This window comes from Dendrobates tinctorius, unplaced genomic scaffold (genome assembly GCF_039654945.1).
Source record: "Dendrobates tinctorius isolate UK_male_01 unplaced genomic scaffold, ASM3965494v1 ptg000022l, whole genome shotgun sequence".
NCBI lineage: Eukaryota > Metazoa > Chordata > Amphibia > Anura > Dendrobatidae > Dendrobates > Dendrobates tinctorius.
The window spans coordinates 27,526,983-27,553,907 of record NW_027361690.1 but is presented as its reverse complement, the minus strand read 5'-3'; the positions used below and the strand labels follow the sequence as shown (position 1 = coordinate 27,553,907).

General features: G+C 40.3%; 1 protein-coding gene across 1 annotated transcript in view; it reads right to left on the bottom strand.

Annotated features, from left to right (window-relative positions):
• Nucleotides 1–26,925, bottom strand: part of TM6SF1 (transmembrane 6 superfamily member 1) — a 142,930-nt gene that overhangs the window by 47,054 nt on the left and 68,951 nt on the right. The window contains exon 4 of the mRNA XM_073568526.1: nt 18,159–18,262. Within this exon, the coding sequence (XP_073424627.1) occupies nt 18,159–18,262 (104 nt within the window). The remainder of the gene's footprint in view (nt 1–18,158; nt 18,263–26,925) is intronic.

Sequence of the window (26,925 nt, the reverse complement as noted above, 5' to 3'; positions counted from 1 at the left end):
CAAATGAATACACGTGCATTTATCCAAACAATTATAGTGGAACAGCAAATTTGCACATTAGATTGTCAATAGAATTTTAGTTTCATAGGTCCATGTATTGCTGTATGGACAATAAACCAATTATCAAATGAGCGGACCATTATTTAACTTTATACCCATCTGGCAGCATACACCTCAAAAACAACACTACATGCCTAATTAAACTACTACTCTAACACACTGCCAAGCATAGTTATATAATGTTAATAGCCATGTGATGCCATAGAATGATTCAATGTATTTTAATCATAATGTCACGGTGTTACTGGACCATTACACATCAGTATACTAAGATGAGAAGAGTTCCCCCTGTCCCAAATTTTGTCAAATTTTCCCAAGCAACCCCTGTTCTGATATAATGTTCGCTCATATGGTATAACTGTATTTGCCAATTCATTCTACACTAAATTTGTTATTACTATTAGTTCTATAAGATGGATACAGCACAACTAGCCAGTGAATAAAATCAAATTCTTTATATTGAAATCGTTAAAATCAGAGGGATCCATTGACAGTGTAAAAGTTGACGCTTTTCTGACATCAAGTATAATAAAATGAGCCATAACAAAACTTGTATAAATAAACCTGTCATGAATGAACATCAAATAGTTAAACTGACAGTAACAAAGGAGTAATTTAGTAATAAAAAAAGAGAGATAAATATTAATATTATTAAACCCATATAGATAACCTGAACATAATAAATTATATTGTTAATAATGAAAAATAAATCATTTTTGTAACTCACACTGTGGGGATAGCAACCAGGAAAATGACTGCTGTAAGAAGGAGAGAAATAGGCCAGACAGATATTGGTGGTAGGGGACTCTATAATTAGGACGGAAAGAATTCATATGCCGCCGAGACCATGGATGCAAAACAGTGTGTTTTCTGCTGGGTGCTCAGGATCAGATAGACAGATTGCTGGATGGGACTGGGGAAAACCCAGTGGTCATGGTACACATTGGCACCAATGACAAAGTTAGAGGGTGGTGGCAGGTCCTTAAAAATGGCTACATGAAACTAGTAGAGAAGCTGAGACCAGGACCTTCAAAGTGGTGTTTTCTGAAATACTGCTCGTGCCACGAGGGTTACTAGAAAGACAGCGGGAGCTTAGGGAGATAAATAAGTGGCTTAGAAATTGGTGCAGGAAGGAAGGGTTTGGGTTCTTGGAGAACTGGCCCGACTTTTCTATCGGCTACAGGCTCTACAGCAGGGACAGGCTACACCTCAATGGGGAGGGTACGGCTCTGCTGGGGGAAAAAATGTTTATACGGATGAAGGAGATATTAAACTAGGATCTGGAGGGAGGGCGGATAGACAGAGTGACAATAGGGGTTAATGAGGATTTAAGGGGGCTGGGTTATGCAAGGAAAGTAGGGAGGTGAGTGGGAGTAATAATTGTGCTAATAGTATTAAATATCTGCTGGCGAATGCAAGAAGTCTCGCAAACAAAATTAATGAATTTTCAGCCACAGATTATGATATGGTGGGCATTAAAGAAACCTGGGTGGACAAAACCCATCACTGGTCGAGAAGAGGGTTATACAGTGGGTGCAAAAAGTATTCAGACCCCTTTAAATTTTTCACTCTTTGTTTCACTGCAGCCATTTGGTAAATTCAAAAAAGTTCATTTTTTTTTTCTCATTAATGTACACTTTGCACCCCATTTTGGCTGAAAACCCCCCCCAGAAATGTAGAAATTATTGCAAATTTAGTTGAAAAAGAAAACCTGAAATATCACATGGTCATAAGTATTCAGAGCATTTGCTCAGTGTTGAGTAGAAGCACCGTTTTGAGCTAGTACAGCCATGTGTCTTCTTGGGAATGATGGAACAAGTTTTCACACCTGGATTTGGGGATCCTCTGCCATTCTTCCTTTCAGATCCTCTTCAGTTCCGTCAGGTTGGATGGTGATCGTTGGTGGACAGCCATTTTCAGGTCTCTCCATAGATGCTTAATTGGGTTTAGGTCAGGGCTTTGGCTGGGCTTTGAATCAGGGTGTCAAGAGTAACTAGGTCCTATGGATCTGCGAATTAGAACTTTTTGGTTTCTATTACAGTGCTGTGCAATTTAATTGGGACAAAGCATTTTTTTAAGTAAAATCGTAAGTTTGTTACCAGTCAGTGATTCAAACCAGTTTTAACTGCTTTGAACAGGTGTGAGTGCCTGTTCAAAGCAGTTAAAACTGGTTTGAATCACTGACTGGTAACCAACTTACGATTTTACTTAAAACAATGCTTTGTCCCTATTAATTTGCACAGCACTGTAACTTCAGCTGACCAATATCAGACATATAAAAGGACTCTAATCGCTTAAAGGACCATCCCTGAGGAAGGAAACCATGTTTCCAAAATGCGTTGGATGCTTTATGGTCCTTTCTGCGATCTGTATCCAGCCTTGGTCACGAGGTGTCACGTGATCTGCAACGTCACACAGGTCCTGCTCCTACCACTCACTCCCAGGACACAGTGACCAGGATCCCCCGATAACTGCTGGAGGCATCGCATCTAGCAGTAGTGCGGACAGTCGGTGATCAGTTTAGGAACATCAGCCCTGCGGCAGCTTAACTTCCACAGCACGCAGGATTTCACCGCACGACCTGTTACAAGGGTTGCTGCCGAAGATTTCACCCGGAGGAGCTGCGACTGGCCGGGGCAGTTGTCCTCACATCATTGGACATATATCTACAAGCCGTACCATGGCACAAAGTCTCTTCTAGACACCGGAATCAGGACAATCTGAACATTTCTCCATGCCGGGAATTATTATATACTCTCTTACGGTAATAAATTCTCTTTTTGCTTCATGGTTATTAACCAGTGATTCTTTGCAGCCACCATTGTGCGAGTTTCATTGCAAATTCATCAACTAACAACTTTGCTTTTTAGTGCTGGGCTAATTGCAATATTGGACAGTTTGTTGATTTGATTTAATTATCATATCCTCTGCAGTGAATAACAATAACACTGGGCTAATTGCAATACATGACATTATCATTAATGTGCTTGCATCTTTAATTTATGTACCTTTTGAGTATTACTAGTAAACCTCCTCTTCTATTCCACTCACCTTTTTCTTCTCTTACAGTGGGTTATACTAGCGAGAATCTATTTTTATTATATATTTATCTACCCTGACAACCTTATGGTTATTGTCTAGAATTGCCGCAGTCCTTAACCCCGTTTTACATCAGCGCCACTAAATTGCACATTTTACATCTCTGTACTTGGCTGCATTCATGTTTCCTTCAATTGCAACCAGTCGTCCTGTCCCTGCAGCTGAAAAGCACCCCCATAGCATGATGCTGCCACATGTTTCACTGTTGGGATTGTATTGGGCAGGTGATGAGCAGTGCCTGTTTTCTCCACACATACCGCTTAGAATTATCACCAAAAAGTTTTATCTTCGTTCATCAGACCAGAGAATCTTATTTCTCATAGTCTGGGAGTCCTTCATTTTTTTTTAGCAAACTCTATGCAGGCTTTTATATGTTTGGCACTGAGGAGAGGTTTCTATCGGGCCACTCTGCCATAAAGGCCCGACTGGTGGAGGGATTCAGTGATAGTTGACTTTGTGGAACTTTCTCTCATCTCCCTACTGCATCTGTGGAACTCAGCCACAATGATTTTGGGGTTCTTCTTTACCTCTCTCACCAAGGCTCTTCTCCCATGATTGCTCAGTTTGGCTGGATGGCCAGATCTAGGAAGACTTATGGTGGTCTCAAACTTCTTCCATTTAAGGATTATGGAGGCCACTGTGCTCTTAGGAACCCTGAGTACTGCAGAAATTCTTTTGTTACCTTGGCCAGATCTGTGCCATTCCACAATTCTGTCTCTGAGCTCCTTGGCCAGTTCCATTGACCTCATGACTCTCATTTGGTCTGACATGCACTGTGAGCTGTGAAGTCTTATATAGACAGTTGTGTGCCTTTACAAATTCAGTCCTATCAGTTTAATTAAACACAACTGGGCTCCAATGAAGGAGTAGAACCATCTCAAGCAGCGTCGGACTGGAACACCTTGGGCCCACCAGAGAAAATCATTCTTGGGGCCCACTATGTAGCTGCATAGAGTTAAATACCAGACCACCAATTATGCGGTTAAACACGCTAATATCCGGGTATAATATAAGGTTGTACATGTCTTAATTATGTAGCAGGAGTTGGGGTAGCCCCCTCATAGAATATAAAGCAGCCCCCTCACATAGTATAATGCAGCCATCTCATAGAATATAATGCAGCCATCTCATAGAATATAATACTGCCCCCCTCATAGGGTATAATACTGCCCCCCTCATAGGGAATAATGCACCCCCTCATAGGGTATAATGCACCCCCTCATAGGGTATAATACTGCCCCCTCATAGGGTATAATACTGCCCCCCTCATAGGGTATAATACTGCCCCCCTCATAGGGAATAATGCACCCCCTCATAGGGAATAATGCACCCCCTCATAGGGTATAATGCTGCCCCCTCATAGGGTATAATACTGCCCCCCTCATAGGGTATAATACTGCCCCCCTCATAGGGTATAATACTGCCCCCCTCATAGGGAATAATGCACCCCCTCATAGGGTATAATGCTGCCTCCTCATAGGGTATAATACTGCCCCCCTCATAGGGAATAATGCACCCCCTCATAGGGTATAATGCACCCCCTCATAGGGAATAATGCTGCCCTCCTCATAGGGTATAATGCTGCCTCCTCATAGGGTATAATGCTGCCCCCTCATAGGGTATAATACTGCCCCCCTCATAGGGAATAATGCACCCCCTCATAGGGTATAATGCTATATAGATATATAGATATAGAGTTAGATAGAAATAGATAGAAAGATAGATGTAGAAATAGATAGATATAGAGATAGATAGTAGATAATGGATAGAAAGTAGATAATGGATAGATATAGATAGAAAGATTCATAGAGATAGATAGAGATAGATATAAAGATAGATCTAGAAAGAAATATAGATAGATAGATAGATAGATAGATCGATAGGTAGATAGATATAGAGATAGATAGAAAATAGATAATGGATAGATAGATATAGAGATAGATAGCTATAGATAGAAAGATATAGAGATAGATATATAGATAGAGATAGATAATAGATAGAGATAGATAATAGAGATATACAGATATAATAATAATAATAATAATATAGACAAATATAGATAGATATAGAGATAAATATATATAGATAGATGGCTATAAATAAAAATAGATATAGAGATATATAGAGATGGATAGATATAGAGATAATAGATATAGAGATAGATAGATAGATATAGAGATAGATATAGAGACAGATAGATATAGATAGATATAGAGATAATATATAGATAGATAGATAGATAGATAGATAGATATAGAGATAATATATAGATAGCTATAGAGAGAGATATAGAGATAGATATAGAGAAACAGATATATATATATATATATATAGATAGATATAGAGATAGATAGGTAGATAGATATAGAGATAATAGATATAGAGATAGATAGATATAGATATAAAGATAGATAGATAGAGATAGAGAGAGCGGTAGATAGAGAGAGAGAGATAGATATAGAGAGAGATAGATACAGAGATCGATAAATAAATAGAGAGATAGATATAGATAATAGATAGAGATAGATAGATAGATAAAGATAGATAATAAATATAGAGATAACAGATAGATATAGAGATAGAGTAAGATAGAAAGATATAGAGATAGGTAGATATAGATAATAGAGATAGCTAGATAGATAGACATAATAGATAGATATAGATATAGATAGATATAGATAGAAAGATAGATATAGAGATAGATGTAGAGATAGAAAGATAGATATAGAGATAGAGCGATAGATAGAGATAATGGATAGAGATAAATAGATAGATAGAGAAAGATAGATAGATATAGAGATAGATATAGAGATAGAAAGATAGATAGATATACAGAGAGATAGATATAGAGATAGAGATAAATAGATAGATAGATATAGAGAGAGATATAGAGAGAAATAGATATAGATATAGAGATAATAGATATATATAGAGATAGATAGATATAGATATAGAGAGAGATAGATACAGAGAAAAGATATAGAGATAAATAGATAAAGATAGATAGATATATAGATATAGAGATAGAAAGATAGATATAGAGATAGAGAGATAGATATAGAGATAGATAGAGATATATAGATAGATAGCTATAGAGATATAGAGATAAATATAGAGAGAAATAGAGATAGATATAGAGATAGATAGAGATAGATATAGATATAAAGATAGATATAGATATAGAGATAGAGCGATAGATAGCGAGAGATATAGATATAGAGATAGATAGATAGATAGATAGATACAGAGAAAAGATATAGAGATAGATAACGGATAGATAAATAGATAGATAGGTATAGAGATAGATAGATATAGATATTAGATAGAGATATATATAGATAAAGATAGATAGATATAGATGGTAGCTAGATAGATAATAAATATAGAGATAATAGATATAGAGATAGATAGAGTAAGATAGATAGATATAGAGATAGATAGATAGACATAATAGATAGATATAGAGATATATATATATAGAAAGATATAGAGATAGATAGATATAGAGATAGATGTAGAGATAGAAAGATAGATATAAAGATAGAGCGATAGAGATAGATATAGATAGATATAGATAATAGATAGAGATAGATATAGAGATAGATAGATATAGATAATAGATAGAGATAGAAAGATAGATAGATATAAGAGAGATAGAGAGAGAGATATATAGAGAAATAGAGATAGATAGATAGATGGAGAGAGACAGATAGAGAGAGCGAGAGAGATATAAAAAAAAAAACAAAACACAATACTCACCTCTCCTCCTCGCTCCCACGCTGATCCCGGCTTCAGTGTCAGGAGCTGCCCCCTCTGCCAGACACACAGCGGGTGCGCGATGTAGTGACGTCATCGCGCACTGGCTGTGAGCCAGGAGCAGAGAGGACTGAGGGCGGCGCCGGCCCTGATTTACAGCTGTAGTCTGCAGAGCGGCTTACTGGGCTGGGGGCGGGGCCTCTGGGGGTGGAGACCTGAAATGATATTCACTGCTTCGCAGTGAATATTCATTTCTCTTTAGCAGCGGGGACAGGGGCTCCTGCCTCCTGACACCCGCTGCTGCTCCGCTGGCAGGGGCCCCTGGAGCAGCGGGGGCCCTAGGCATCTGCTGGCCCTGTATGCCAGCAGGTGCCAGGGCCCACCAGATGCCAGGGCCCACCGGAGAATCCTCCGGTTCCCCGGTGGGCCAGTCCGACGCTGATCTCAAGGAGGATCACAAGGAAATGGACAGCATGTGACTTAAATATGAGTGCCTGAGCAAATAGTCTGAATACTTATGGCAATGTGATATTTCAGTTTTTCTTTTTAAATAAATTTGCAACATTTTCCACATTTCTGTTTTTTTTCAGTCAAGATGAGGTGCAGAGTGTACATTAATGAGAAAAAATGAACTTTTTTGAATTTACCAATTGGCTGCAATGAAACAAAGAGTGAAAAATTTAAAAGGGTCTGAATACTTTCCATACCCACTGTATATTTAGAAAGAACATGAAAGACAAAAAGAGTGAAGAGGTGCATATTATCGTTAAATCCAGCTTGAGACTTGTGCTCAAGGACAATATTGGGGAGATCTGCGACAATGTAGAGTCAGTATAGGAAAAAATACACAGAAGGAGGGCAACATTGTAAATATGCTAATTGGAGTTTGCTTTAAGCCTTCTAATATGGTTGAACAGATAGAGGATGAAATGCTCCAACAAATTAAAGAGCAACAAATAATAATAGGGTCCATATTATGTGAGATTTTACCTATCCAAACATTCAATGGGACATAGAATCTTCTGGTTGTGCTAAAAGCTGCAAGTTCTTATCCACGGTTCAGGACAATTGCCTCTCTGAGCTGGTAAATGAACTGACCAGGGGAGGTAATCTGCTGTATCTAATCCTGTCAAGTAAACTAGATACAATTTCAGATCTACAGGTCAGGGAGCTTTTGGGATGCAACAGCCATAATACGGAAAGTTTCAATGTAAAATTCAATAAAACATTTCAAAAGGAGAAATGCAAACTTGGAACTTTAGAAAAGCTGATTTCAACAAATTCAGGAAAGAGCTTAGTCATGTAGATTGGGACCATATCATGGTAACTGAGGACACTAAATACAAATGGGGCAAGTTTAAGGATATACTACTAGAATCCTGTAGAAAACGTATATCCTCCAGTAATAAAATGTCAATGAATGAAAAGAAACAATTAAGGATAAATAAGACAGCATAAAGTTTAATAAGACTAAAACAAAGGTCATTCAAAATCTTGAAGGCTGGGAATAGAGAAATAGCATTTCAGGAGTATAAAGATCTTAAGGAATGTAATAAAGAAATCAAGCTAGCAATGTTATCTACAGAAAAACAAATAACCAGTGACATTAAAATAAATCCCCCAAAATTTTATACATACATTAGTGCCAAAAAGAAAAAAATAGATGGTATTGGCCCCGTAAGAGATGTTAATAACAATATAATTATAGAGGACAAAGAAAAGACTAAGATACAGTCATATGTTAAAGTTTGGGCACCCCTATTAATGTTAACCTTTTTTCTTTATAACAATTTTGGTTTTTGCAACAGCTATTTCAGTTTCATATATCTAATAACTGATGGACTCAGTTATATTTCTGGATTCAAACGAGGTTTATTGTACTAACAGAAAATGTGCAATCTGCATTTAAACAAAATTTGACCGGTGCAAAAGTATGGGCACCCTTATCATTTTCTTGATTTGAACACTCCTAACTACTTTTTACTGACTTCCTGAAGCACTGAATTGGTTTTGTAACCTCATTGAGCTTTGAACTTCATAGCCAGGTGTATCAAATCATGAGAAAAGGTATTTAAGGTGGCCACTTGCAAGTAGTTCTCCTATTTGATTCTCCTATGAAGAGTGGCATCATGGGCTCCTCAAAACAACTCTCAAATGATCTGAAAAACAGGATTATTCAACATAGCTTTTCAGGGGAAGGATACAAAAAGTTGTCTCAGAGATTTAACCTGTCAGTTTCCACTGTGAGGAACATAGTAAGGAAATGGAAGAACACAGGTACAGTTCTTGTTAAGCCCAGAAGTGGCAGGCCAAGAAAACTATCAGAAAGGCAGAGAAGAAGAATGGTGAGAACAGTCAAGGACAATCCACAGACCACCTCTAAAGACCTGCAGCATCATCTTGCTGCAGATGGTGTCACTGTGCATCGGTCAACAATACAGCGCACTTTGCACAAGGAGAAGCTGTATGGGAGAGTGATGCGAAAGAAGCCGTTTCTGCAAGCACGCCACAAACAGAGTTGCCTGAGGTATGCAAAAGCACATTTGGACAAGCCAGTTACATTTTGGAAAAAGTCCTGTGGACTGATGAAACAAAGATTGAGTTGTTTGGTCATACAAAAAGGCGTTATGCATGGAGGCTAAAAAACACAGCATTCCAAGAAAAACACTTGCTACCCACAGTAAAATTTGATGGAGGTTGTGTGGCCAATGCCGTCACCGGGAATCTTGTTAAAGTTGAGGGTCGCATGGATTCAACTCAGTATCAGCAGTTTCTTGACAATAATGTGCAAGGATCAGTGACGAAGTTGAAGTTACGCAGGGGATGGATATTTCAGCAAGACAATGATCCAAAACACTGCTCCAAATCTACTCAGGCATTCATGCAGAGGAATAATTACAATGTTCTGGAATGGCCATCCCAGTCCCCAGACCTGAATATCATTGAACATCTGTGGGATGATTTGAAGCGGGCTGTCCATGCTCGGCGACCATCAAACTTAACTTGTTGTTTTGTAAACAGGAATGGTCACAAATACCTTCATCCAGGATCCAGGAACTCATTAATAGCTACAGGAAGCAACTAGAGGCTGTTATTTTTGCAAAAGGAGGATCTACGAAATATTAATGTCACTTTTATGTTGAGGTGCATATACTTTTGCACCGGTGAAATTTTGTTTAAATGCAGATTGCACATTTTCTGTTAGTACAATAAACCTCATTTGAATCCAGAAATATAACTGAGTCCATCAGTTATTAGATATATGAAACTGAAATAGCTGTTGCAAAAACTAAAATTGTTATAAAGAAAAAAGGTTAACATTAATAGGGGTGCCCAAACTTTAATATATGACTGTATATTGCAGAGAATAATATATATATGTAGCTGAAATGAACTCACCACTCTGCATATATATCAGACTCTGCTATTTGGGTGGGACTAGCTCACTCTGCTGGCCAGCAAAAACAAGAGAAAAAAAAGTGGGGTAGGAAAAAATATTTCTTTATTTGGTATCCATTAAGAAGTTTCTGATAACTGCATCAGTACATCTCTGAGTGGTCATACCTGCTTTTTCCTACACCTTTTTTTTTTCTTCAGAGAATAATATAACTGGCAACCAGCGTGGGTTCATGAAAGATATGTTGTGTCACACCAACAAGTTGGGTTTCTATAAGGGGGTACACTACCATTCAAAATTTTGGGGTCACTCAGACAATTTTGTGTTTTCCATGAAAACTCAGACTTTGATTAATCAAATGAGTTGCCAAATGAATGTAAAATCTAGTCCAGACATTGACAATTTTCGAAAAAAAGATTTTTCTTTGAAATAATAATTTTCTCCTTCAAACTTTGCTTTCGTCAAAGAATGCTCCATTTGCAGCAATTACAGCATTGCAGACCTTTGGCATTCTAGCAGTTAATTTGCTGAGGTATTCTGGAGAAATTTCAACCCATGTTTCCAGAAGCCCCTCCCACAAGTTGGTTTGGCTTGATGGGCACTTTTTGTGTACCATACGGTCAAGCTGCTCTCACAACAGCTCAATGGGATTGAGATCTGGTGACTGCGCTGGCCAGTCAATTACAGATAGAATACCAGCTGCCTGCTTCTTCCCTAAATAGTTCTTGCATAATTTGGAGGTGTGCTTTAGGTCATTGTCCTGTTGTAGGGTGAAATTGGCTCCAATCAAGCGCTGTCCACAGGGTATGGCATGGCATTGCAAAATGGAGTGACAGCCTTCCTTATTCAAAATCCCTTTTACCTTGTACGAATCTCCCACTTTACCAACACCAAAGCAACCCCAGACCATCACATTACCTCCACCATGCTTGACAGATGGCATCAGGCACTCTTCCAGCATCTTTTCAGTTGTTCTGCGTCTCACAAATGTTCTTCTGCGTGATGCAAACACCTCAAACTTGGATTCGTCTGCCCCTAACTTTTTCCAGTCTTCTGCTGTCCAATGTCTGTGTTCTTTTGCCCATATTAATCTTTTCCTTTTATTAGCCAGTCTCAGATATGGCTTTTTCTTTGCCACTCTGCTCTGAAGACCAGCATTCCGGTGTCACCTCTTCATTGTAGACTTTGACACTGGCATTTTGCATGTACCATTTAATGAAGCCTGTTTGTGCTCTCCTCTGAAGGGAGTAGTACACACCGTTGTAGGAAATCTTCAGTTTCTTGGCAATTTCTTGCATGGAATAGCCTTAATTTCTGAGAACAAGAATAGATTGTCGAGTTTCACATGAAAGTTCTTTTTCTCTGGCCACTTTGAAAGTTTAATGGAACCAACAAATGTAATGCCCCAAATTCTCAACTAGCTCAAAGGAAGGTCAGGTTTATAGCTTCTCTAATCGGCCAAACTGTTTTCAGCTGTGCTAACATACTTGCTCAAGGGTTTTCAAGGGTATTCTAACCATCCATTAGCCTTCTTACACAGTTAGCAAACACAAAGTACCATAGGAACCCTGGAGTGATGGTTGTGGAAATGGGCCTCTATACACCTATGAAGATATTAATTACAAACTAGACATTTGCAGCTAGAATAGTAATTTACCACATTAACAGTGTATAGAGTGTATTTCTGAATCATTTAAAGTTAGCTTCATTGGAAAAAACTGTGCTTTTCTTTCAAAATAAGGAAATTTCTAAGTGACCCTAAACTTTTAAACGGTAGTGTAAGTTCAAATCTGGATGTTGGTAATGCAGCTGATGTGATTATTCTGGACTTTGCAAAGACATTTAATACTGTACAAATGCCTGAAGTTCCAGAAGCAAAGACTGGGGAAAATTATATGCAGATAGGTAAGGAATTGGCTAAATGACAGGAAACAAAGAGTTGTAGTAAACTGTACATTCTCTAAATGGGATATAGTCAGCAGTGGGGTACCACAGGGATCTGTGCTAGGACCGATTCTTTTTCATCTCTTTATTAATAACCTAGTGGATAGGATTGCAAGTAAAGTGTCAGTCTTTGCTGACAACAGCAAACCATGGGATATTAAAAACTGACCTTGATAGTGCAATATTACAGACCTGTCTAGATAAGATGTCTGAATGGGCAAACACTTGGCTAATGAGATTTAATATCACGAAACAATCACTGACCTCAGGAAGACCAGTCAAAGAAAACACTGCCGCAGCCTGCAAAGGCGCTCAATCAGTGAAGTCCAAGGTGCATTGCTCCCTGGAAATTACAAATTTGCAAATAAAGTCTGTGGAGCCTCATTTAATCCTGTAAACTCGTAAAGAGCTGGATATTGACTTAAAGGGCCACTTAATATGGTGGTAATGGTGGTTTCCGAAAGGAGCCACTCCTTGGCTGGGTCCTTCCCTGGAGGAAGATCTGGCTAGTCCCGTGTTTGAGACTCTTAAATGAGGCTCCACGGACTATATTTGCATATTCGTAATGAGATTTAATGTAGATAAATGTAGAGTAATGCACCTAGAATGCAGTAATCCTATGGCTGCTGTGACACTCAGGGCGGACTACATATGAGAGTGGACCCCCTGGATCGCGGATCTGGAGCCCCTGGGCCGAGCGCGCCAGGTGATGACCGACCCATGTACAGGGATTGTTAGGGGCAAGACCACAGAGGACAGAACCGCGACAGCCGGTACCAAGAGGGGCGGCTCGTAGTACAAGCAAGGCAAGAGGCAGGACCGGGAAAACGGACAGAGAACAGGTTCCCTACCCAAAGGGCAACTAAGAGGGAAGGAACCAGACAGCTATACACTTAGAGGCAGCAGGAGAAGGCACAGAAGGCGAGAGAGTGCAGATGAGAGCCCCAGGGAGAAATATATATATATATATATACAGGCGGGTAAATGACAGGGAAACCAGAAGGGGAATGGATCAGGAGGAAGTATGGCAGGCGGCAGGCTGGAGGAGCCTGGGAAACAAGGTACTGATAGGAGAAATGGGGACAGACCAGGAGAACGGCAAGAGCCCAAGAACAGGGAGACAACAGGTAGCGCAACAGAGTAGAATACAGGCCAGAACAGTGCGGGAATTCCACACAATCACCAGGTGTCTTCCTCATAGGGAAGACGCCTGAAATACCTTAGTACCCGGAAGTACGCCCCAGGCCCTTCCCCTAGCGACGCCCACCGTCAGATGAAGAGGACGGGCGGGCGTGCGCCCGCGACCTAAGACCGACACGTGTGGTTGCAGCAGGAAGGAAGACAGGGTGGGCGCGCGGACGGAGGCGCGCAGGTGAGGGGAGGCTGCGGCAGGTGCCGCCGATGTTACAGTTGCATATACATTAAATGGGAGTATACTCGTGACTACGGAACAGGAGAAGGACTTGGGTATTTTGTTTTGGTTACAAGTAAGCTGAACAGCAGTACTCAATTTCAAGCAGCGGCTGCAAAAGCAACCAAGATTTTAGGATACATAAAAATAGAGATAAAATTCTGTGATCTTAATGTATTGTAACCGATCTATAAATCAATTTTAAGGCCACATCTAGAATACGGGATCCAGTTTTGGGCTCCTCATTTCAAAAAACATATTCAGAATCTAGAGTTAGTTCAAAAACGGGCAACTAGATTACTACAGGTGATGGAAGTCCTCTCATATGATGAAAGGTTGGAAAAGTTGGGCTTGTTTAGCTTAGAATAAATACGTCACAGAGGAGATCTTATTTATGTGTATAAATATAAGTGGTCAGTACAAAGGACTGGCACATGACTTATTCTTTCCAAGGACCATAGTAAGGACCAGGGGGCACTCATTACAGGTGGAATAAAGGTGATTCCAGCAGCTAAATGCGAAAGGGTTCTTTACAGATAAAGCAGTCAGATTGTGGAATGCCCTACCACAAGAGGTAGTAATGGCAGACACTATAACAGCTTTTAAAAAAGGGCTGGACGATTTCCTCAGTACCTATAAACATTGGGTTATGCATAATTTAGTGCCAAAATCTACAATTGGTGGAGAAAAGTTGAAATTGATGGACTTAGGTCTTTTTTTAACCTATGTAATTATGATATTTTGAACTAAGATTTAATATCTAAAATGCTTCATGCATATGCCATATTTTCTCAATGCCATAAAATTGAAAATGAGAAACATGACTTTTGTGCATATTAAGTGTTCTACTGCACCACAGCTACGCGCTTCTTTATTTTTCTGGTAGTGCAACCTATGTAGAGTAATTTGCAAACATTATAGACAATGCAATAAACTACATAATCTTAATCATAATTAATGAAAGTATTTATTTTCTACTCTAACCAGATGGGGAAGAAGAAAAGATTATTTTTTGTTTTCAGAAAATTAGCATACATTGCATCTAACACCTAAAGACTTACTATGCTAGGAGACAACATATTACCAAGAGAGCATCCTCTCTTGACTACACATCTACACCTACCACTGATCACCTGTCAGAGAACATCATCTTGATTCACTACAGGTAGGTATTTTACAATGGTATTTTTAATATTTGATTGAATTGATTTACCAGATTTTTATTTTTGTACGGCATCTCATTTCTGGATTTCAATTTAGCATCATTAAACGCTTTAAGAATTTAAAAATGATTACACCCTCTGGAAAGTAATCTATCCCTGCTTTCTGCTCCTCTCCGTAGGAAGTATTGTGAGGAAAGAGGGAGACACAAGCGCAATATAGGGTCTTATCCCACAAATAAAGTAAGCGGTTTGACAGAAAACTGCTCACCTGGTAGTAGGTATTCAAAGCATGTATAGATAAGGGCTTCTGCAGATCCACAAGTCGGTCACCGACTATATGAAACAGAACTCTGCAAAGGAATGCGTGGATTTCGTCTGTGCTGCCCAAATTATGAAATTCCAGAAGGTTAATAAAGTTTGACAGTGGTTTATTCTACGCGTTTCAACAGTTGAAACGTGTAGACTAAACCATTGTCAAACTTTATTAACCTTCTGGAATTTCATCATTTGGGCAGCGCGGATGAAATCCACGTATTCCTTTGCAGAGTTCCCTCTCCGTAGGAAGGCAGAATCATCCGAATTTATACACCTAGCTCTTGTAAATTCCCCATGTGGAATCACATTGATGGTGTGTTTGGTGTGACAATTTGTAGACTGCAGAATTGTGTTACCAGCGTCACTTTTTCTAAACATACATGTTGTTACCGTACCTGTTAATTGATTACAACTGAATCTAATGTCTAAAAAGGAAATCTTATTGCTTGGAATACCACAAGTGAGACGAAGATTGAAATCATTAGGGTTTAAATACAAAATAAAAACTTAGCTTGCTGACAAATCCACAGTCCAAATGAGGAGATCTTCGACATAACGGCGATACCAGATTGTATGTGAAAAAAAGGATTTTGAATATTGAAAATAAAAAATTTCTCCCTCCAAGTCATAAATAAAATAGCTAAAGCTAGGGAAATTTTTTTGAACCCATCGGGGTTCCTTCAATCTGCAGGTAAAAACTTAGACTCAAACATAAATAATTGTGATGTAATAGATATCCCAAAACTGTGAGAATAAATTGTTTAAATTCAAGGGAATAACCACTACAAACGATAAAGTGATGCTGTATGGCTAATATATAAAGGGAATGTTGAATGACTGAAAATAAGTTGATCACATCGCATCTTAAGAATGAAAAACCTTTCTCCCACTAAAATGTATCAAAAATCTGTAAATGCAGATGATATAGTCTTAAGCAATCCTGGAATTCTCATAATCAATGGCTGTAAATATTAATCAAGCCACTGACTTAAACCAACATCTAGAAATCCAATAGCTGAGATTATAGAACGGAAGAGAGGAGGAAAAATTCCTCTTGAGTTTTGGGTAACCCTTAATATTGGGGAGATAGGGTGATCAGGCAAAGATATTTTTTGGATTATTAATTACTCCTAATGTCATGCCTTTGTCTAAACATTTAGATAGTTCACATTCAAAAGAAAAAAAATCCATTTATAATGATCTGTAGGTGGAATTATTGCATAGAATGTGCCAATTTTACATAGTTACATAGTATTTTAGGTTGAAGGGAGACTTTAAGTCCATCTAGTTCAACCCATAGCCTAACATGTTGATCCAGGGGAAGGCAAAAAAAAAACAATGCGGCAAACAGTAAGCTTCACATAGGGGAAAAAAATTCCTTCCCGACTCCACATACGGCAATCAGACTAGCTCCCTGGATCAATCTTGTTTGAAATGCAGGGATGTTTCTAAAACTACCACACATCCCGCTTTGTCCGATTGTCTACTGGTTAAGTGGTGATTATTCTGTAATTCCTTAATAGGAACAAACTGTCTTTTGGTTACATTTTTTGGAAAAGGTGAACATTTGGTTTGATCATACCATATTTTTAAAACTATCTCGACAAAGGTTTGAAATAAATCAAATGATGGTAACTCTAGATTGCATCGGATAGCAAGAGGGATATATTTGTAAGAGATATTGACATCACGATCTGATTGAAAAATAACCTTGTTGCTTTCACCCTGTAACTGTTGTAACAAGAGGAGAGCATTCTGTTTTCTGAATTAAGTGGAAGAAAACATTTTTTCTGATTAATTGGGACTAGAGCCATTAGCAACTATCTCAGAACCACACTCAGAGAAAAAAATGCTTATTAACGGTAAATAGGTGAGTAAATTTATTAACGTCTGTCATAGTTTGAAACAAGTCGAAATTCTAACAAGGGAAAAAATTAGTCACTTTGCCAGAACTTCTACCTGGGTGATGGTTAGAATTGTAGGAGATAATAACACATTCTGAAAGTCATTGGTAATGGTTCCTCTTCGTGTTTCTCACTGTATAGCGCTTTTGCTTGTCTTAATTTGATTCTCCTGCCCCCTCATCTTGTTGCATTTTTGGGGGGAAGGCTGGAGCTTGAGATGTCTGATCCAAAATCGCTAGAATGATGTTCAGATGAGGATTGATTTTTAAATAGCTCCCTGTTTTCCTTTGTTTCTAATTATTAGTTCATTTATGAAGGAGCCATATTGTGGCAATATAAATGAGTTGGAGTTGGAACTTTGGTTTTCAGACTCCATAGCGCAGGGTGGAATCCAGCCATTTCTCCAAACCAGTTGTTGAAATCACAACTGGTATGTGGAACTGGTGTAATGCAGTGTTCTGATCTAGGCTTGTTGGTTGCTAACTGGTTTCCACCTCCCCTGTAACAAAGCTTTCTCATGCTTCCTCCTGTGGCCACCAATAAGGGTTAATGGTTTAAAAGCATTACTCCAACCCTTGTCTATTTCCATACAGAAGCTGAATATGTAAATTGTCTCTTCAGAGATGAAGAGGACTAAAACTCTATAGCGTGAACTCCTGCAAGCAGCGATCCTATAAGTCATTATCGACTATTTAACGGGCCTTGCAATATGACTTAGGATAAAAGCCAAACAGAATCTCAATTTTCAGACATGGTGTTTCAGGGTATTGTCCCTCATCAGCGCAATGTATGAGATCTGATTTGGCTATCTTAAGTCATAGTGCAAGGCTCATTAAAGGGTCAATAGTGGCTTGTAAGATCGCTGCTTCCAACATGTGGCGCTATAGAGTTCTAGTCCTCTTCCTCTCTCAAGAGACAAGTTACATATTTAATTTCCCAGAAGAGCATTGCACAGTCATTAAGTCTCCTTACATTGGCATGCCATGGCTGGCATGTCACTATACACAAGGAGAAATGTTACCCCTTAGACCTCATCCAGAAGCTGAAAACCTGTCCCCAGGTTCACTATGATAACATTAAGAAAAATTATTATTGTCAAAGTCACTTACTCCCATGCAATTGCTGCCACCATCAGTAGATACATCAAGTAGTGAGCAGTGCCATCCCAGTAACAGATCATATGAGCGTGTGCTGTATTCAGGTAGGGCTCAGTCTATTTGGAAAAAGCATACAAGTTAAATGGCTATTTATATTTAACACATATGCCCTAATAAGATGGAAAGTTACAGCCTCAGATATTGCTTATGCTTCGGGTGCCAGCTCAGCAGTAATATGTCTATGAATATCATAGCTATGAGCTTAGCTACCAGGATACCCAGCATAGAAGTGGCCATGGGGTCAAAAAACTCAGGTGGCTTATAAGTTATTTTCACACAGACAGAATGTGTAGATAGTGATTGTCATGGAAGGGAGTGTGGAAAACTGAATGCGATCCCGTTCTAAGTTCCAAAAAGAAGACTCATGGTTATGTACTCTGCCATCATGTCATGTGTATTTTATTCCTACAAGTGTTATCATTATGCTGTGAACTATTAGGTATATAGAGACTTTTTATGCTATGAGATCACTATACATAACATAGTTGTCCTATAGCTTCAAAGTACACATTATCTTAATATTTTGACATTAGCATGTGTGTTATTCATATATATATATATAAGAAAAAGCAGAGGGCACCACTAACAATCTATGTATATAGATAAAAAGACAAAAGGGTTCACCAGGGTATGTAAACAACTGAGCAAAACAAAGGAGAAAAAGTCATACCCAACAAGGGGAACACCTCAATTATACAATGAATATGTATACAAGTATATAGTGATATATTAAAATATCAATTTTATTGGTGATCAAGCACAGGCACATATATGAAAAAGTACAAAACACATATAAAAACAATTAAAATTGCATTAGATTATGCAAAAACACCCAAGACAATACCACACCTTAATATAGAGATTGTGGGGTATTGTTGGGTATGACTTTTTCTACTTTATGCAAATTGTCTCTTCAGAGAGGAAGAGGACTAGAACTCTAATGCTACCTATTGCGGCTTTAAGTCTCTTCACCTCGACATGCTTAGCATGTCATTCTCAGCAAGGAGAAATGATACTTCTTGGATATCGGTCAGACGCCTCTCATACAGCCAAACCAGATCTCACACTTTGCACTAATGAGGGGCAGTACCCCAAAACACAGTGTCTGCAAATTGAGATTCTGGCTTGGCTTTTATCCTAAGTCATGCAACAAGGCTCGTTAAAGGGTCAACATTGACTTTACGGATTGCTACTTCCAATAGGAGGCACTAGAGTTCTAGTCCTTTTCTTCTCTGAAGAGACAATTTGCATAATTAGCATATTTCCCAGAGGAGCATTGTGGCTTTAAGTCTCCTCACCTTGACATGTTTAGCATGTCATTTTCCGCAAGGAGAAATTATACTTCTTGGATATCGGTCAGATGCCTCTCACACAGCCAAACCAGATCTCACACTTTGCACTGACGAGGGGCAGTACCCCGAAACACAGTGTCTGCAAATTGAGATTCTGGCTTGGCTTTTATCCTAAGTCATGTAACAAGGCTCGTTAAAGGGTCAACATTGACTTTTAGGATTGCGACTTCCAATAGGTGGCACTAGAGTTCTAGTCCTCTTCCACTCTGAAGAGACAATTTGCATAATTAGCATATTTCCCAGAGGAGCATTGCGGCTTTAAGTCTCCTCACCTCGACATGCTTAGCATGTCATTCTCCGCAAGGAGAAATGATAGTTCTTGGATATTTTTCTCCTTTGTTTTGCTCATGTGTGTTATTCATGTTATGTGACATCACTGGGTGCATTATGTCTCTTTAGTGACATCACTGTGTGCAATGCAATACACTTGTGTATTTTAGAAGCACTCCTCCTCTCTTCAAAGTCTTTATCCTCAGTGTATTGCAATCATCATATTATATAGCACTGTGTACTTACAATTGCTAATTTTCCCTTTCTACCCATCTAATTCTTTGTTTTATCTTCTCTATGTAGAATCAGGAAGTCTCTTGTCCCTGCACTTATTATTCCCCTCATGAACGCTTGACCCAGCTGCTCCCCCCTCTCCCTGCCAGGGACTTTTGCAGAGACTTATGACTCACACAAGAAAAATTGACCTCCTGTTACTACACAGAGTTTAGAATGATTCAGCTAATCCGTATGTGATCACGCGACATCATATACCTTATAGAAAAGAGAAGAATGAACTGGTAAGAAAGGAAAAATTAGGAATTGTAACAACACAGTGCCATATAATATGATGTCAGCAATAGATTAGGAGGACTATTTTGATGAGAGGAGTGCTTCTGTAAGGAGACCCAAATTATTTTAATGCTTTCATGTTCTAAACATATAACCCAAAGTATTAATTGAGGAGTGGGACACTCTTTTCTATGGGACCCCATTGTTACATTCCTGATCATATTATGTTAATTTATTTCCTTGCTATAACCTAAGAATATATCCATCAGAGCAGATTAAATGCAAATGATTTACCTATTTAATCCAATTAATCCAGTATTCTGTCACTGGATTTACCAACTTGAGAGCAGCATTAAATTGGAGCAGAGGCGCCAATTCTAAAGCTTGGTCATTTACTGGGCTCCTTGCTGTAGATTTGATAAAATCACTGTTTTATCTGCTGCGCCTCTGCTAGTCCTCTCACGGAAGAGCTTTACTTATCCCTGCCTGTGCCACTAACTATGCATAGACAGAAGGCTGCTAATGACTGATGGGGGGAGTGGATGAGATTGAGTTAGCTCAAAAAGTGCATTTTCACTGCAAAGATAATCATGTACAAGTGTTGCTAAAAATGCTCATTTTACAATTATCTTGTCATGTATATAAGCTGTTGATCACATGATGAATGAGCTGAACTATGGCAGCTTATGCACTCCGAGCTATCTAGTATAGATCACTCAGTGCATATTGTATACTTTGGCCTGCTTGTGTAAACAGGCTAATGAAGGAAATAGCAGGTTTTTGCTATGTAATCTGAGAGCAGCATAATTTAGGGCAAGCGAGCTTGATTCCAACACTGTACCACTTACTGGACTGCTTGGTGCAGTTTTGATATAATGCCTGTTTTCTCTGCTATAGCTGTAGCAGTGGTCATAACACTAAGGTGTGTAGAACCCCGCTCATACCACTGATTTGTAGCTTCCTGTGTACACTGTGTATTGTTAGCAAGCTGCCAATTATTGATGGGTGCAAGGTTACACTGATAAGGCGATCTGCCTTTGCAGTAGTTCTCTAGTGATAATCTCCTAGTAATAAAACACTGATTGTATTGAAACTACAGCACACAGCCTAGTAAGTGACATCCCTGGAATCAGGCTCTCTGACGCTGGTAGCGTCACACTACATTATGCTTCTCTCAGACTAAATAGCAAATACCTACTCTTAGATTCCCTTTATCAGGAGGTCACATCATGTTACTGGTCAGTCCGTGTAAACCTACTCTATGGCTAAGTTCTCGCTGTGTTTAGCAACCAAGTTTGGCATATGTTGGGAACTGAAATGACAATATGGCAAAACAAGTTTCCATTTTGAGCTTTGGATCCAAATACAGCACATAAACTGTGGGTTCTCCAAATTCTCTTGGTATCAGCCATGTTACTCTTGCGTTCATGTGTCAGATGTACTGTCATGCGCATGTCAGGTTTCCATATTATTCAGTGCAAAAGAAGATGCACGTACAACATGTCTCCCTTACTTAGCCCTCAGAAAAGATCATTGTTTGCAAGTAATTTGCAGCAGTTCCAATAGTTAGACTCCAGCGTAAACTGAATGTGTCATCAGGTTTTTACTATGGAATCTGACAGCTGCATGATGTGGAGCCAAATACCCTGATTCTAGTGATGTGTCACTTACCGGACTGCTTGGTGCAGTTTTGATCACAAAAACCTGCTGGCAGATTCCTTTAAGCAGCAGAAATGTGGGTTCCTTTATGCAGACTCCTACCTCCTAAGAGACGGGGGTCATGGGAGCATGGAATGCCACGAGCCTCTGTCAACGCGTGTTAAATGCTGCTGTCTTTAACAGATTTACAGCTGTTAGAGGCACATGATGGCAGATTAAATCAGCCGTTATGTGTGGAGAAAGATGTGCGCGAGCCGATATCAAAGATAGGGACACGACTTTTGATGTACAAGTATATCAAAGGTCATGTAGGTGTTAAAACCGAATCATATAAATGTTTATAAAACTTGAGGCAAATTGGAGACAAACTTAGAAGTAAAAAACTTGCTAGTCTTCATCAGACTAACTGTGAGAACTGGTTGGTCTATGGCCGTGGTGGCAAACCTATGGCAAGCATGCCAGAGGGGCATTCAGAGCCGACCCTGTTGGAACATGTCATCGCCGTTCTGTTGCATCAGTTTACTGGGCCGGCAGGTGAGGATCCCGCCAACGCTGGCCCCTACTATAGCTGGATCTGCGTCCTCGGACACATATCCAGCTGAAGTGTATTGCAGCACACGAACTTGCGGGGTCCACGCGCCGCAATAAACGCTTCTGGCCAATCAGAGGCCAGCACCTGACGTCAGTGTACACGCGACTGGGCCCATGCAGTGACGTCATGTGCCCCCCATTGCTTAGACGCTGAAATCAGCTGCCGGCTTCAGAAGACAACACGGTGACCAGGGAAGAGGAAGGAAAGTAAGTAGCAGTGTTCATTTTTTTCTTTCTTTCTATACATTGAACCGCTGAGCCAGCAGGATGGGGGCGCATATACAATGATGGGGACATATTTAATGATTGGGACATATAGCCGGATGGGGGCTATATGCCAGGATGGGGGTGCATATACAATGATGGGGGACATATACAGGAAAGGGGTGCATATACAATGATAGGGGACATATACCAGGATGGGGGCACATATAAAATAATGAGGGATATATACCAGGATGGAGGCATATATACATTGATGGGGAACATATATCAGGATGGGGGCATATATAACAGGATGAAGGACATATACAAGGTTGGGGGAGCATATATCAGGGTGGAGGACATATACCAGGATTAAGGGAATATGCCAGGATGGGGGAGCATATACAAGGATGGGGCATATACAGTGGGTATGGAAAGTATTCAGATCCCTTTAAATTTTTCACTCCTTGTTTCATTGCAGCCATTTGGTAACTTCAAAAAAGTTCATTTTTTTCTCATTAATGCACACTCTGCACCCCATTTTGACTGAAAAAAACAGAAATTTTTGTAAATTTATTAAAAAAGAAAACACATGGTCATAAGTATTCAGACCCTTTGCTCATTATTGAGTAGAAGCACCCTTTTGAGCTAGTACAGCCATGAGTCTTCTTGGGAATGATGCAACATGTTTTTCACACCAGGATTTGGGGATCCTCTGCCATTCTTCCTTGCAGATCCTCTCCAGTTCCGTCAGGTTGAATGGTGAAGGTTGGTGGACAGCCATTTTCAGGTCTCTCCAGAGATGTTCAATTGGGTTTAGGTCAGGGTTCTGGCTGGGCCAGACAAGAATGGTCACAGAGTTATTCTGAAGCCACTCCTTTGTTATTTTAGCTGTGTGCTTTGGGTCATTGTCAAGTTGGAAGGTGAACCTTCGGCTAAGTCTGAGGTTTAGAGCACTCTGGAAGAGGTTTTCATGCAGGATATCTCTGTACTTGGCCGCATTCATGTTTCCTTCAATTGCAACCAGTTGTCCTGTCTCTGCAGCTGAAAAACACCCCCATAGCATGATGCTGCCACCACCATGTTTCACTGTTGGGATTGTGTTGGACAGGTGATGAGCAGTGCCTGGTTTTCTCCACACATACCGCTAAAATTATCACCAAAAATTTCTATCGTTGTCCCATTAGACCAGAGAATCTTATTTCTCATAGTTTGGGAGTCCTTCATGTGCTTTTTAGCAAACTCTATGCGGGCTTTCGTATGTCTGGCACTGAGGAGAGACTTCCATCGGGCCACCTGCCATAAAGGCCCGACTGGTGGAGAGATGCAGTGATAGTTAACTTTGTGGAACTTTCTCCCATCTCCCTACTGTATCTGTGGAGCTCAGCCACAGTGATCTTGGGGTTCTTCTTTACCTCTCTCACCAAGGCTCTTCTTCCACGATTGCTCAGTTTGGCTGGGCGGCCAGGTCTAGGAAGACTTCTGGTGGTTACAAACTTTTTCCATTTAAGGATTATGGAGGCCACTGTGCTCTTAGGAACCTTGAGTACTACAGAAATTCTTTTGCAACCTTGGCCAGATCTGTTTATTGCCACAATTCTGTCTCTGAGCTCCTTGGCCAGTTCCTTTGACCTCATGATTCTCATTTGGTCCAACATGCACTGTGAGGTCTTATAAAGACAGGTGTGTGGCTTAATAAATCAAGTCCTATCAGCTTAAGTAAACACAGCTGGACTCCAATGAAGGAATAGAACCATGTCAAGAAGGATCGCAAGGAAATGGACAGCATGTGACTTAAATATGAGTGTCTGAGCAAAGGGTCTAAATACTTTTGACCATGTGATATTTCAGTTTTTATTTTTCAATAAATTTGCAAAAATATCTACATTTTGCTTTTTTTTCTGTCAAGATGGAGTGCAGAGTGTACATTTATGAGAATAAAATGAACTTTTTTGAATTTACCAAACGGCTGCAATGAAACAAAAAGTGAAAAATTTAAAGGGGTCTGAATACTTTTCGTACCCACTGTACATGAATTGGGGAAGCATATACAAGGATGGGGGTATAGACATGGATTGGGGTAGCATATACAAGGATGAGGGAGCATACACATGGATGTGGGGCATATACATGAATTAAGGGAACATATACATGGATGGGGGTCACATACATAGATTGGGAGAGTATGTTCTAGGATAGGGGCTTACACATGGATTTGGGGGCATATGCATGGATGGAAGGCATATACAAGGATTGGGGGAGCACATACCAGGTTGAGGGGGTTGGGAGAGCATATACCAGGATAGGGGTGCATATACCTGTGGTTCCTGCTATCCAGAAGACGCTAAGGGGTGAGCTCCTCACGTTTTTTTTTCATATACCAGGATGGGTGGGGGAGAGCATACACCAGGATGGGTGAGGGAGTGCATATATCAGGATGAGAGTGCACATATCAGGATGTGGATGAATATGCTAGAGAACATATGTAAGGAGGAATATCAGAGCAGGGGTACCTTTTACACGCCGGTTCCGGAACTGCCGGGGCTGTCACCCATGTTGCAGGGGGGAAGATCTAGAGTGCTGGATGAACCGGGTCATTAGACTGGGGTAGGCGAGGCGAGACTATACAGTGCCGTGCGTGGGCAAAAGAGCAGAGCTTGCGCGGAAAAGCTGAGTGGCAGGACGGGCGCTGTGACCGCTGTGAAGGCAAAGCATCTCGTTTGCGCTTGCGGCCCCTACAGACCCCCTGCAGAGAGGTCCACTTCTGGTAGGCGACCAATTGAGAGGTTCCCGCCTCTCTCCTCACCAGGAGGTGACTCAGGGTTGACGCCACAGACCGTGTTGTTAGTAGAACGCCATGAGGGACTCCCGGCTAGGCCAGGACCTATTGTACAAGGGCTTGCACACACCGTGGAGCAAGAGCTCGATCCGGCGGTACCTCACGTTGGATTCAGTACTGTGCCAGACACCGTTAGGTACTGGAAATATACCTGCTTCCCAGAGACTGCATCGAGACGTCAAGTGTCGCTGTTGTCGGTGCCACCGTTGGAACCCTGAAACTCTGTATACCAGAAGACATCAGTCTGATAAGTGTCATCTCTTTTCATATTGAACTATTGTTCGCCCATCCTCCTTCCCAGTTCTGCCCCATTCCTACTATCCCTCTGCAGACCCTCACTCCCTGCGTGGAGTGCATTTATTGTTTAATAAAAACCTTAACTCTTGATCTGCCTCCTGTCCGTTTCGGCATCCCACATTCCTGCAATTTCTACAGTTGGCATAGGAGGCAAATCAGGCAGTTGGAGGAGGCCCGAAATCCAGAATCTCCCTGGGGGCTGTGTTAAACAACCTCCCTAAATTCACCGGGAGTAATACCATGCTCTGGAGTTGGACTGAGCGTATAAGGGGGATGATGAGGATGCATCCCATGACTCTGGCCCTAGAAGCAGAGTTGGCTATGATGACTTTCGATGGGAAGGCCAGGGACTCTGTCATGCTCCGACCCCACTAGACGAGACACCCTGGATAGAATCATAGAATCGTAGAGTTGGAAGGGACCTCCTGGGCCATCTGGTCCAACCCCCTGCTCAAAAGCAGGATTTGCTAAATCATCCCAGACAGATGTCTGTCCAGCCTCTGTTTTAAGACTTCTATTGAAGAACTCACCACCTCTCGTGGCAGCCTGTTCCAATCATTGATCACTCTAACTGTCAAAAAGTTTTTTCCAATATCTAATCTATGTCTCCTCCCATTCAGTTTCATCCCATTGCTTCTAGTCTTTCCTTGTGCAAATGAGAATAAAGATGATCCTTCTACAATGTGACAGCCCTTGAGATATTTGTAGACAGCTATTAAGTCTCCTCTCAGTCTTCTCTTCTGCAAGCTAAACATTCCCAAATCCTGCAACCTTTCCTCGCAAGACAGGGTTTGCAGACCGGTCACCATTCTGGTGGCTCTTTTCTGAACTTGCTCCAGTTTGTTGATGTCTTTTTTTAAAATGTGGTGCCAAAAACTGGACACAGTATTCCAGATGAGGTCTGACCAAAGAGGAGTAGAGGGCAATAATGACTTCACGTGATCTAGACTGTATACTTCTGTTAATACATCCTAGAATTGCATTTGCCTTTTTTGCT